The sequence below is a fragment of the Periplaneta americana genome, chromosome 17 (assembly GCF_040183065.1).
Source record: "Periplaneta americana isolate PAMFEO1 chromosome 17, P.americana_PAMFEO1_priV1, whole genome shotgun sequence".
In the NCBI taxonomy this organism is placed as follows: domain Eukaryota; kingdom Metazoa; phylum Arthropoda; class Insecta; order Blattodea; family Blattidae; genus Periplaneta; species Periplaneta americana.
Window position 1 is genome coordinate 137,592,360 of NC_091133.1, and position 15,050 is coordinate 137,607,409.

The 15,050-nt window shown below is 38.5% G+C and overlaps 1 protein-coding gene across 2 annotated transcripts in view; it reads left to right on the plus strand.

The window, feature by feature from the left end:
- LOC138692994 (LIM homeobox transcription factor 1-beta-like) overlaps nucleotides 1–14,591 on the plus strand; it is a 154,899-nt gene extending 140,308 nt beyond the window's left edge. For both annotated transcript variants that reach the window (XM_069816478.1, XM_069816477.1), the window contains one exon: nucleotides 13,861–14,591. In XM_069816478.1, the coding sequence (XP_069672579.1) occupies nucleotides 13,861–14,096 (236 nt within the window). In that variant the 3' untranslated portion in view covers nucleotides 14,097–14,591. The remainder of the gene's footprint in view (nucleotides 1–13,860) is intronic.
- Nucleotides 14,592–15,050: the final 459 nt, after the last annotated feature.

Genomic DNA, 15,050 nt, shown 5'->3' on the forward strand with positions numbered 1-15,050 from the left:
TGCTGGTGAACGCAGTCCCTTGTCAGAGATGTCACCTTGGATATTTAAAATCGCAAAGTATCTCCCTCAACTTCTCAATTGCCTTTGTCGAACGGAGGGTTCGAGTGACCTTCGCCCAGGTGAACTTTGTGAACACATCCCCACCATCAGTACGTAACTGTACTCTCTCATACTCCTAGCAAATGGACCCAGATGGCTGATATGCACTATGTCTAAGGGATGGGGTGTAGCTAACCTTTTTGTCGCCCATGTCCATCTTTGCTGAATGTACAGTTTACACAGGCATTCACATATTTCCGAACAAAACGCCCCACACTAGGAAACCAGTACGTCTCCTTGATGAATTTCAGGCACTGTTCATACCCAGGATGTCCAGCCTCATCATGATGCTTATGTATCAGATTGAACCTGGTCATCGCTGGCACATAGTCTGTTTTCCACCTGAGTTCTCCGCTAGAGTCTCCCTTCCTTCACTATGTAGTTCGCCTTGAGACTCTTGTCTGCCATGTCCTGCGTCAATGCCATGACAATGTTCTGAGTCTTGTCGTCCTGTAATTGCACAGTAAAAAACCAATCACCTTGAGACATGTTCACTAGATGGACATTCACTACATTTCGGCTCAATGCATCCACATGTTGCATTTTTGCTCCAGGACGGTACTCCAACTCCATGTTGTACTCATGGAGAGCCTTCAACGCCGAGCCACGCGAGGAACCAGGTCCCACTTCACCAAGATTACCTGCACAGCAGAACAATCTGTGACTGCCCTGAAATGAATGCCCACCAAGTAGATACACCGTTTCGATCAATGCTAATGTCTCTAGTTCATAACTGTGTCAGACTTGTACTGTGACTGAAATACATTACTGGGCACCTGCCTCTGCACCAAAATGCCACCCAGTCCCCACTCGCTGGCTTCAGTTTCAGCCTCATCGTATGCCAGTACTAGCCTGTCGATCAGAAATTGCTTGAGCTGCATGAACACCTCAACCTGTTCTGAACCCCAACACCATGGAATGTCCTTCCTCGTCAGGTTTGTCAGCAGCCTGGCAATCATAGCAAAATTTCTGATAAACTTCCGAAAATAACTTACCAGTCCCAAGAAATGCGTGACGTCATGAATATTCTGGGGGGGGGGGGTACGAAAATCTCTCACTGCCTGAATATTTCTGTTGCCGGCTACACACCTGCAGCACTGATCTCATGTCTCAGCTGCACCAGACTTCTCTTCAAGAAGGCACACTTCACCAGGTTCAACTTGAGACTCGCCTCCACCACAGTTTCAGGACCCTCTCCAGCATCTTCAAGCCAGACTCAAGAGTCTTCTTTGGGATTAGAACATCCATGTACACCAGCACAGAATCAGCTTCTAACCCGCGTAACACCTTGTTGATGACGCACTGAAATATTGTGGAGGCGTTCGCCAGATCAAATGGGACTGTCAAGTATTCATAATGTCCATCCGGAGTAATGAATGAGTCTGCGTGTATGGTACCTGATGATAGCCTTGTGTCAGATCCAATGTAGTGAAATAGCAGCTTCCTGCTAGCTTGTCTAGCTGATCACTAGGGAAAGGAAGTTCATGCCCTAAAAACGTGAAGAATATGTATGCATTTATGCTGTAAAAATAAATAAATATGCTACAAAATATGCATTATCAGTCTGAGATTATTTTAACAGAATAATAAGGTACAGGTAACTTACGTTTAATCTATGGATTTTGAAGTGCTTGCCTCATTGCTGAATGCTCCATTTATGCTGTTACAGTTCATAACTAAGCAGTGACGTATGTTTTCTAAATAATTGATTAAATGGCGATCTTACTCGTGTTAATTATGTAAGCATGTGCGGCTTACAGCTGTTTCGGTGCTACTTGACACCATCCTCAGAGCCTTCTGTGTCTCGGCACCATCTCAACTTCGCTGCCTGTTGTGTGGGTGCGTTCGTGTGATGAAGAGTTGTGTCAAATAGTGTGTGTGTTCTGAAATTGATCTGTGTGTTGAGAATTTGATTGGGGTGTGTTTTAGTGTGTCTGTATATTTCATATTGTTCTAGTGTGTTGAGTTTTTGGTTTTTGGGTTATATGTGTGGTTAGCATTAGTTGTGTGTTCGGCATATGTAGATGTATTGTGTCCTCTGGTTATTGCTTTAATGTGTTCTTTGTATCGAGTTTGGAATGATCTGCCTGTCTGTCCAATGTAGAAACTGTCGCAACTATTGCATGTGAGTTTGTATACGCCTATGTGGTTGCATTTATTTGTTTGTGTTGTTTGTGTGTTGAGATGTATTTGTAGTGTGTTTTCTGTTCTGTATGCTATGTTGTATTTCTGTTTTCTGAATGAAGATGTGATCTTGTGTGTGTTTTTGTTTTCGTATGTTAGTGTGATGTATTTCTTGTGTTTGTGTTGTGTTTTGTGTTTGTTGAGTTTTTGTTTTGTCTTCCTTATGATGTGGTCTATTATGTTGGGTTGTAACCATTTTCTTGTGCTATGTATTTGATTGTGTTCACTTCTTCATTGTGATGTTGTTGGCTCGTGGGTATGTTGAGTAATCTGTGTACCATTGTCCTGAATGCAGCATGTTTGTGTTGTGTGGGGTGGTTAGATGTGTTGTGTATGTGTGTGGTGGTGGTGGTTGGTTTTCTGTATATTTTGAAGGTGTGTTTGTTGTCAACTTTTGTTATGGTGATGTCTAGGAAATTTATGGAGTTATTGTTTTCAAGTTCCAGTGTGTATTGGAGTTTTGGGTGTATTTTGTTTATGTATTGGTGTAGTTTGTGTATTTGTCGTTTGTTTCCTTTGTATAGTATGAGTATGTTGCTATGTATCTGTGCCAGTATATTATGTTGTCTGCATATTTGTTGTGTTCATTGTTGATTATGCATGTTTGTTCTATGTAGTGTAAAAATATCTCTGCTAGTATGCTAGATATGGGTGATCCCATTGGCAATCCTTCTGTTTGGGTGTAGTATTTGTTGTTGTGTGTGAAATAGTTTTGCTTTGTTATGATGTCTGTGATTTGGGTGATTTCTTCGATGTGTTCTTGTGGTGTGTTGTTGTCTATGAGCATTTGTTTCAGTATCTGTAATGTGTCTTGTATCGGTATGTTAGTGTATAAGTTAGTGATATCGAAAGATGCTACAGTAGTTGTGCACTGTGTGGAATGTGTTGTTGTTTTGTTTTGTTGACTAGGTCTATAGTGTTTTTTATTGTTGTCTGTTTTCTGAATTTTATGTTGTTTCTGATGATTTTGTCCATGTGTGTGGCTAGTTTGTGTGCTGGTGCCTATTTGTAGTTGATTAGAGGTCTGATTGGTATGTTTTCTTTATGTATCTTGGGTAGTGCATTGAGTTTAGGTGCTGCTGGTTTGATGAGTTTGAGTTGTTGTTTCATATTGTGCGGTATTACGTGTTTGCTTTTGTTGATTGTGCTTTTTATTGTGTTTTGGGATCTTTTTCAAGTTCTGTGATATTGTTTTGTTTAAAGTATGTGTAGGTCTTGTTTGTGTAGTATTACTGTGCAATTGCCTTTGTCTGTTTTGGTGAAAATGAGGTTATGTTGTTGTTTTGCTTTTAGTGTTTTTATTGTTATCTGTTCTCTTTTGTTTGTGTTGGGTTCGTGTATTTTGTTTGTGTATCTTATGATGTCTTGTCTGATGTATTCTTGGTGTTCTGTTTTTGTGTTTTGTATTGCTGTTTCCATGTTGATGATTGTGTTTTTTGTTTTGGTGTCATTCTTCGCCTGTTGTCTCTCAGCATAGCTTTGTAGCGCGAAAAACTTCGTTCTGTGTCACAAGAAGTAAGAGACACTTGCACAAAAGGTGTGAGCGGTTCTACAGAAAATTTTGTTGGTTTTTGAGGTGTTTTTCCTTCGAGAATACCTTGAATTTCTTTAAGTTGATAATAGCCAGGGTTTTTGGAAAGAATATTTGCTGTTTTCTCATTCACTTTATCTCCTACATTTCCTGGAACTGATGTTAAACTGAATATTGTTCTATCAAAATCTGCTAAAGAATGCAGTAAAGGAATATCAATTGCTAACTTGAGAGGCTCTCTATGAAGGTGTTATTGTTGAATTAAATACTATTATAGTCACAATCATGCCATGGTGTGAAAGAAAAATTTCACAACCTCGAGCGGGAATCGAACCTGCGACTTCCTGTTCTCTGGTCAGGCACTCTACCACTGAGCTATCGAGTTCGTCTCATGCCAAAGGCTCGGAATTATCCTTTCAAACTGGCGACTCTGTTATAGAGTACTGTCCATAGCGTCTGATCTTAGTCAGCACTGCTTATGGGTGGAAAGAAACTTTACAAATGTAATCTTCATCTTACGATGTTTGGATGACGTATATACGTCCGCTGATGTGACATATTAATGAATTAAATACTATTATAGTCACAATCATGCCATGGTATGAAAGAAAAATTTCACAAGCTCGAACGGGAATCGAACCTGCGACTTCCTGTTCTCCGGTCAGGCGCTTACCACTGAGCTATTGAGTTCATCTCACGCCAAAGGCTGTGCTGACTAAGATCAGACGCTATGGACAGTACTCTATAACAGAGTCGCCAGTATGAAAGGATAATTCCGAGCCTTTGGCGTGAGACGAACTCAATAGCTCAGTGGTAGAGCACCTGACCGGAGAACAGGAAGTCGCAGGTTCGATTCTCGCTCGAGGTTGTGAAATTTTTCTTTCATATCATGGCATGATTGTGACTATAATAGTATTTAATTCATTAATATGTCACATCAGCGGATGTATATACGTCATCCAAACATCGTAAGATGGTGTTATTGTTACGTTCAAATTTCATAAATATAAATTAGTCGTGTTTACGAGGTTACACACTTTTAAAAATGAGGAAAAGACAAATAAACATACATAATATGCAGTTTCCCTGCATAAATGTTAAAATATGATTCTTTTATAAATAAAGGCAAAATATGCACTTTCATGCACAATAAAAGTAATATCATTGTATTCAGAAATTTGTGATTTATGTAGGTAATCTTTCAGCATATTCACACAACGATAGAGAACAAATATGCAAATGCATGAACTTCCTTTCCCTACTGATCACTTACCAATGGCAATGGGTACCGATCCTTCATCATGACCTGGTTTAGTGCCCTGTAATCTATGCACAAACGGCTATCACCATTCTTCTTAGTTATCAGTAATATCGGGCTCGCATACTCAGATTCAGACTCCCTTATGACACCGCCAGCCAACAAGCTTTGCACCTTTCCTCGAACCATCGCCCTCTTGGCAATTGAAAGTCTGTAGGGACAGTGATACACCGGCTTGTCAGATGTTACCTGAATTTTCATCTCGCCTAGATGAGTTAATCCCAGGTCAGTATCCCCCACTGAGAAGCATATCGCCATCTTATTCAGCAAGTTAACTAGTTGTGACAGGTCCTCCACACTAAGGTCACCGACCTCAATATTGGACAGCTCCAAAGCAATATTACCTCGGTCACTTCCTACCACGCGATTCACCTGGTATGTCCTACGAGACTCACAAATCCACGCCCTTGCTATAAAATGATTCGTTCTCCACACCACAGATTGTCTACCAAATTACTCACCATCTGCTGGTCATCCTCAAACAGGTTGGTATGTGGGAATAGAGCTTATTTCGGGCTGAAGAAATATTTTAAATCACATGCCCTTACACAGAAAACAAAAACCACCTTATACAAAACACTTGTGAGATCAACCCTGATATGTGCTTCAGAAACATGGACCATTTCTAAGAATAACAAGAGAAGACTTGACATTTTTGAAAGGAAGATTCTTCGAAGAATATATGGTCCAATTTTTGAAAATGGATTATGGAGAAAAAGATATAATGGGGAATTATATAATATGTTTAAAGAGCCCAATATAATAAATATAATTAAAACCAATAGATTGAAGTGGATGGACATGTAATGAGAATGAATGCATTAGAACCTTGTGAAAGATTTATTCTCACAAACCCCGGAGGTCAAAGGAGACGAGGACGACAACATCTGAGATGGATTGATGGAGTGGAGGAGGATCTTGTAAGATTGGGATACAGGAATTGGAGGACTGTTGCACAGGACAGAGACAGATGGCAATGCCTACTGAGGGAGGCCAGGGCTCATAACGGGCTGTAGTGCCAATGATGATGATGAACTACTGGTCATCATCTGCCTGCAGCACCGCGTTTGGCATTGTTATCCAGGACCCTTGCTCATGTATCTGAGCTCCCACCAGTACTTCCCTGCCAGGATCGATACCTTCCACCCTGACACTCACCATGGTTGCTGTCCCTGGAGCCAAGGTGACCTCAGTTTCTGTCCTTACCTGGTATCGTTCTTCATTCACCAGACCATCCTTGTCCAATGTAATTGCCTGGATGAGGTTTTCCTGTCGAGATACTATAGCTACTCCTCTTGCTACCACCAGCACCACCTCACCTTTCAGCACTGGTTGACCCAGCAGTAAGTTCACACCATCCAGACCGCATGGCACCACTATAGCATCAACTGTGAGAGGGATCTCATCTATCACGATATCGAGAGTGACCTCACCTGCATCTCATATGGTACCACCACCGAACCCTCGCAATACTACTGCTGTAGGACGCATCTCGCCTCTGGACACCCACATAACACACTGCTCAATGGCAATGTTAAACTTGCTGTAGGTGTCCAGATATATGAGGATGCGTTCTCAGCCTTTGGATCATGCAATCTTTCTGTATAAACTACTACTACTGCAATCAACTAAACTTACCGTTGCCTTCTGGTCTGACACCTTGACAGCTGCTTCTCCTGCGGAACGGTTAGGACACAAACCTGGTGTGGCCTGCCAGTCCACACCGCATGCAGCAAAGCACCTTTGGTTTCGGACAGTTCCGACCCAGATGGGTGCTCAACTCTTGGCAGTTGAAGCACCTTACGTTCTGAGTCTTCCTGTCCGACTCAGCCCCACCGTGGCTATGTGCCCGCTTCGACCCAGTCTCCACACACCACCTCTTCGATTCCCCTTGGAGTTGTCCACTCTTCTGGTACCTGTCCAGGGTAATCAGAGCAGAGTTCCACTTGAAGGCACGAGCGTTCACCTGGAGCTCGTGCAGCTTGGTGTGGTAATACGTCATGGTCTGATCTGATAGCTTGCGCCTCACTGCAAGCTCCTCCAATGACTGGCCGAAGTCATGTTGCCGCGGAAAGGTGCACCTCAAGGTCTTCTTCCACTCGGACCACGAGAGATTGTAATCCTCCAGGAGAAGCGTCGCCTGCATGAAGCACGACTCTCGTAATTGCTCCAGTCGAGGATGCTACCCAGCTGGTCGATCTTGTTGAGTCAACGATCGACATTACACTCTCGATCGTCCGGATCGAAAGCATCAACAAACTCTCCCTCTGCTCTTGCCACAGGGCGCGACGACGTCCTAGAGCTGCTGGCTGTACTTCCACACGAGGTGCCCTCACTACAGCAGCGCCCACCTGTGCTACAGCTAGACCCTCCCGAACTCCTCTTCTTCTTGTTTTCCGCTCCTTTGCTGGCACCTCCAACCTTGGTTTGGCAATCTGTCACATGACGCAAGATAGCCTGCACCCGTTCCTCTACACACAGGCCGCCTGCTCCTCCATCATGCTCTGGATCACCCTGGCGACATCCCCTTAGTTGAGGATGTGGGCCACAGCCATTTGGACAGGATCCCCTGCCACCAGCGCGTCGTCTCCTTGAGACACAATGCTCCAGTCTACGTGGTCCCTGCACATGCCAGATAATGAAAACGTCACGGAGTCGGGGCTCGATTCTCGGTCCCCGATCTCCATTTCGTAATCCAGCATGCTATCCTCAACCTGGTTTAGGTTACTCGCCATTTTTCTAACAGCACCTTTGTGTTAACAAAGGAACGTAGGGGAAAATTTCGGTATATGGATACCTCACTGACAAAAATTATCTTAAAATACTAAAAAGAGCAGACTTGTCTGTGTATGTCGAACGTGCATCATCACTTCTGAAATGTTGGACACTTGTTTAGTGCCGCCTTTTGATCTACAATATCAACACTGCTCCTTTGCTGGACTGTAGTAACTATGCTGCGATCACACAGAAACACGTCTAGCTCATAGCACGCCTCAGAAGTGGAAGAAAGATGGCTGCAGCTTCTCCCTGTGCACCCTCTTGCTGCCACCTGCCAGTCACCTGATAACTTACTCCTTCGCGCCAACTGTCGGAAACGGCAAGCACTCATCCTGGCGCGTTTTACAAAATATTGACTTAAACCTAAATACAGTTTTGTAATTACTTAGTGAATAATAGATTTTTTGTATGTTGTAAGTTGTTTGCTCTTGAGAATTTTGAAAGTTGTATTTAAAACTATGAATTTAACTGTTATCATAAAATACTTTCTGCAGTTGTTCAGTCAATTCTACTTTTAAGATTGATACTATATTAGACCTAATAGACAATTGGTCAGAGTCGGAAATGAAATAAACTTGTAAGAACTGAAGGCTCTTACTCTCAGCTGGAAGAAGATATCCAATGAAATTATAAGCCTAATCTTGAACTTTAAATGGCGTAGAATTTACTTTATGTATTTCTTTTGCACAAAACGATGTCACTTGAAATAAGATGTTGTATTGTCTTATATTATGTAAAAAGTGTGCTGGTAACAGATGTATTCTGACAAGTAAGTTTTTAATTGGTTGTGGGGACTTTTGAATCTCAGGAGGAACAACTTTTACAATAGCGCAACATAATCCGTTTGGCTCATTAACCCATTTTTTTTTTTTTTTTTGCATTTCATTTATTGCATAGTTTATTCATTTTATCTATTTTAACACAATTCAAATGAGCATAATTAATATCTGGATTATAAAATAATGGAATGCTAAGCTAATGTACTATTACTGCATACTAAATCAATACACTCTCGTTGTTCGTTAATTCTCTGAGATGAAAATGAATGTGGCATATAAATATTATTTTAACTCTTAAGTAATCGTGCATGGTGTTCTCAACACTCCAGTCACATATTACGGAGCTGTTAACTACATATTCAGTAAGCCTGTACTTCTGAAACTTACAGTACTTTTCTTAGTATCGGTAAGGCAAGAATAACCATAAACATATTATTTATTTTGCTAATAATTGTAACATAAAATATAATATATATGGAAAAACTTTAGCTCACCCCTGAAAGAGTAGAACTCGTGCTCAGGGGCGGATTCGTGAATTAAAATTAAAATCATAATTCGCATACTCGAGATAATAAGGGTTTAAGTGGTGTGGGGTGGTTACGCGCGACTGCTTAAGGGTTAAGAAACACAGGAATGAATAAGGGTAAATTCTGAGCGCAGGAACATTATTTCGTGACACTTTGTAACGTAACTCAGCTCCAGTGAACTCAACGGTAAAATACTAATGTTTACTCCATATGTGCTGTATTTTTGGTCTTGGAAAAGTACTCATCTTCATGATACAACTCTTAAAAATATTATTATGTTCTGTGGACAAAAAAAAAAAAAAAAAAACCGAAGTGTATAAAATTAGAATACTTTATGTGGACCAAATAAAATTTAAATAATCAAGTAATTTAATATTATTTATATGTAAAGTTTTCTGTGCATAAGAATCTATTTTAATCTTACATGTTCTTGATTCACTCTGGAGTTACCGTAATAGCATATAACATTATGCCCATCTGGAGAAACTACACATTCCAATGGTGAAATAACAATTATACAAACCAGTTAAGTAGCTTCTGAGATTACTTCATACAAACACACAAATATTCTCTGTATGTTAATATTGATAATTATATTCCCATCATACCATTATATCCGTATAAAATAGTGTTACATGAATAGCTTCCGTTTGTTGTTGTGCAAAGCCCCTTATAGACGAAGTTATTTGTTTTCATGTCATCTAAGGCAACGCTGATAAAATGCATTGTCATTTTAAAACTCGTGTATTTCATTAAATATCTGTCCTATCAAAATTTTGCATAGAATAAAACTGATTGGAAATAGTTTTTAAAGAAACTTTTCTTATGTAATATTTTTCATAAAAATTAATAGTAAGCGACATATTATCGATTTAATTCAGGCCCCCTTATAACCCCCCTTTAAAAAAAAAAGTATTTTGAATGCCATATAGTGTAAAATCTAAGTTAGAACAAACATAATTGATATTCAAATTTTCATATAAATTGATACACCCATAATCGCGTGAAAAGGTAACAAACATCCAGACAGACAGACATACAAACAAAAATAAAAAAAAATGCGATTTTTGGTCTCAGGATGGTTAATTATACATGTTGACATCAATTATTCTTGAAAATGCGAAAATTATCACAAAAATTTTGGTTACAGATTTATTATCAGTATAGATGATGTCCTAACCTTGATAGCAAATGACGTCACGGGCAGTGGGGGATGTTCTGGTGGTCACTACCCTACCTTCTATTCTATTTTCCTTCATAAAAACTATTTTTGTTGGCACTAGTGCTGGCCCTTATAGGGTGTTCAGTACCAGTACTTTTAATTAAATTGCCTTACACTTTGTGATGAGGGTACTAAGAAAAGGCTCTGATAAATCCAAAGAGATTGCATATGTCACTAGTGCGTCCAGCATTTATAAATTGCAGGTTTGGAGTAAATCCCGAAAAGACAAAATATGATTATGTCTCGTGACCAGAACATAGTATGCTTCTTTGTGTAGCAAGAAAAATAAATTGTAAACTATTCTGTGTCTTTTTGCAAACACAATGTCAGATTACAAATAAAATATTTTCAGTTACTACGACTGAATCAATAATAATAATGATAACAATAATAAATATTCTTCTTAGAGAGTCATTCTGTATTATTTTCATATCTTCATTGTAAATAAATGTTTTTTAACAATCTCCAGATGTCCAGGGTTCGCTTATTCGCGGATGACTGTATCGTACAGGGAAATAAAGAGTTATGAAGATACTACTCTTCTTCAAAATGACTACATTGATTATTACATAATATATTAAACATTTGTTGGACAACGTTCAAAATTCCACAAGAATGGAATGAAGCTGTAATCATCCCTATTTTTAAGAAAGGTGATCGATGAGATTGTAATGATTACAGAGGCATCAGCCTGTTGAATTCAGCCTACAAACTATTTGCGAAAATAATAACTAGTTACCTCAATACGATCAGTGAACATAAACTAAGCGAAGAACAATGTGGATTCAGAAAGGTACGATCATGAACAAAAGTTGTTTAAATTGTTCACACAGCCTCTTCTAGATGTACCACTCAAACTTTCCATTATTTCAACATATAAAATTCACAACACCAAAAGCTTATATGTTTAGAACCACTAACACCAAATTTAAGCTGTACTGAAGGTGGGACAAATACATTCTTGCTGTTATATTAGAGAAAAAAAATTTTATTACCTCAAAAAAATCTTTATTTCTTAAGAAATTGGGAACCTGAGGACTGGAAATGGATGAAAGAACTTCTTTTCAATTTTACTTTATCAAGTTTGTAGTGCAGTTGTACAATATTTCTTAGTGAGTGTAAAAAGGATTAATTTCTAAAAAAAAAAAAAAAAAAAAAACTCTTACACTTGTGCAATAGCAACATGTAAAAACAGAGGTGTCACAGAAAATAAAACACACATACAAACTTATAAAGGGCGAACTGATGAAATATGGCAAGTACATTCTCAGTGTGCAGTGAAAGAGGAATTCCTGATCGGACTTTGACTATAACTTTAAGAGCTCATCTTAAAAGCAGAACATGTAAACAAAAACTTGGAGGCCAGAATCATAAGACTAGTGGAAGTAGGCATTTAGTAACACCTGAGGTTCTGAGAAGATGTGCAATAGCATGCAATTGTGGTAGAAAGACTGGAAGGGACGTACAAACATTTTGAACCATAAAACTCCACCAGTGATTCTAGCAAGGGTCCAAAAATTGAACCAGCCTATTGTAGAGGATTATTTAAAAAAAAAAACCTGAAAAACACTAATGACCTAAACTTAAAAAGTATCTCTCAAAGGATTTATAATGTTGACTAAAAGGGTTGCTATCGCATTATCCACCACTAATGAACAGTTGCAGCTCTTAAAGGAGCAAAGTATGTCCATTTGGTAGCTCTAGAACGCGCAGAAAAAGTAACAGTTGTTGGGTGTGCTAGTGCTATAAATCACATAAACCCACGAATGGTGATGTGCAGTTTACCTATTGTCACGTGATCCGGAGTTGCGCTTGGGAGCAGATTTAATTCCCACTTGGACTGATTACCTGGTTGGGTTTTTTCCGAGGTTTTCCCCAACCGTAAGGCAAATGTCAGCTAATCTATGACGAATCCTCGACTTCATCTCGCCAAATATCATCTCACTATCACCAATCCCATCAATGCTAAATAACCTCGTAGCTGATACAGTGTCATTAAATAACCAAGTTAAAATTAAAAACTCCTATAACAACTTGTAGCCTCATGAAAAAAATACAAACGTACTCTAGCTTTGAGCAAGTGAGGAAAAATGACGTGTATGTTACTGCAAGTGCTAATAAGTTCAAGTGTTACAAGATGTTCATCTTGATAGCCAATGTGTGAATAAACATCATTTCGACATTTTCATCATTGGTAATTTTGACCACTTGAAATAAAAATGTCTCTATCATGTCATTTCCTTTCTTCATTCTCTCAGATCGCCAGTTCTTGAAGTTCTCCAAAGTCTTTCAGCTATCGGCTTGCCAATACATGAAGGGCTCAGAAACATCTGCATACAATTTGGATGCAGACATTATGCCTAAATGAGAATAGTTTATCCAAACACACTTTTGGGTCTGAAACTTATTAATTTTGCTTTTTGGCTGAGTGCTGAATAGTGTGTTTGGACCTATACCTAGTCCTTGGTAAGAGGCGAGTCTTCCTGAACTTCAAATGGACTAGGATTTCTTTGACAGCTAGAAAAACTACACGCCTTTACATTTCAGCTACTCCTGACTTCTACGGTCAAAGTATTGAACTACAATTTGGTGATCATATGCATCACAGATTAGAGAACACAACGAAATTTTACTCAAAAAGGTACTCTTCTAAAATGCCCTTCTTGCATCCAGCCCCTCATTTGTGTCTTCAAAAGACCCCACTGCTAAGTCTTTTGAAAAGGAATGTTTTTTCATGAAATCTAGAGCAATTAATAATTCAATTAATTTCGTGAAATAGGTCTATCAGTACTTAAGTGTGAAGCTGAAATTTCATTCAATTTCGTCCCAGTTGAACTCAATTCACAATGAAAACAAAGGATTAAACAAGAGTGTAAAACAGAAATGTGATAAGTAAGCGTGAGTTTTCACATTCTAATTCTCTAATTGTCTCAGGTGAACACAGACAAAACGCAACAAGAATTGTCAGAAATGGTCCTGGTCCAATTGCTAGAATCTACACATAGTAAACTTGCTATGTAATACATATTCATTATCACACCATTTGTTGCTAGGTTCTATTTAAAATGTAATTAAACACGATGTAACCAATTTCTGACACACTCTGATTTCCCTTGCTCAAAGCTGTATTTTGCAGCATGTGTTTTAGATGATATCAATGGGCCAGTTCAGAAGGAAAACAACTCAAAATTTAAAGTTTTGATAAACCTGCACGTTAAAGCTTCATGTTGCTATGAAAAATCTAAGGATCGCTGAAATTACTTGTACTCCACATTCTGTTAATGATGTTGTATATAAGTTCCAAATTATAGAGTGAGTTAATCGGAGCTTTAAAATGCAGTTTTCTCAAAGTTTTTAACTGGTCCCATACTATGAACATACATTCTACAATACTTTAAAAGTGGATTGGTATTTTGTTTCAGACACATACCCTACACATTCGGGTGAAAGTTTCTGCAGCTCGGATATTTCCTTGGATGACAGCACCAATTTTGAACAATTGGATGAAGGTGGATCTGACACACTCTCACTTCAAAACCTCGACCTACAACCCCCGCATCCTCCACCATCAGAAAGTATCCTGCCAACTATGGTACAAGTCAATCCTATAGACAAACTATATTTGATGCAGAATTCTTACTTTAGTACTGAGCAGTGAACTCCTGAAAAGAGAAAATATTACGAACTGTTTCTTGTCTTGGATAACAGGGTTCAAATACAAAATTATTCAGCTGGGTTATGTAAGTTATTATATAATGTGTTACCTTGGAATCATAATATTAAAAGGAATTTTAATTTGACATTGTAATTGTCTTATTGTTTTACTCACAATGAGAACTGTACTCTTGGCTTGAATAGGCCATGCATGTTAAACAACATAAACTGTAATTATTGAAGAACTATTAAGTTTTCATTGTGGAATATAAATTTAATAAAATTACTTATTAAAACTTATTTACTATTCAGTTTCATCAAACTTATGAGTGCTCACTTTTAAATTTCATTTATTCAGTGTCTGTGGCCTGTTCAAACCAAACTATATTGCTATTACGTAAACTTCACTCTTCTTCTTCTAGAAACAGACACAGCAGAGTCCTGATTATCCGGAGGGTGAGAGTGCTATGTGGATTTTACAAAGGTCGCACCCATTAATGTAGAAAGCTGTTACTCACATGTACATAGTAAACGAGTTTTTATTCATAATACAGTACAATATGTAACCTACGACAAAAAACATTGTCAATGTTCAGTACTGTATATATGTACACTACTTAAGTGATCCAGATAACACAGAAGGCTGGATAATCAGGACTCTACTGTAATTAAATTTACTATGGAAACATCTATATTATTGTACCAGTACACTGAATATATTTAAAACTTTTAACAAGAGAAACTAATTTGACATATCAGAATATTTAAAATTTATATAGATCCTGTTGCACAGAATCATGTATGTAATTTGTCGATATTGTGTGCATGTGTGTATATTTTATATATGTATTTATTTATACTTGAAACAGTTGCCTATCTTCAACTTAGACTCACTTCGTTTCCAGCATGGTTTACATATGAGCATTTTTGTGGAGAAATGGCTCTAACCTCTTAGAGA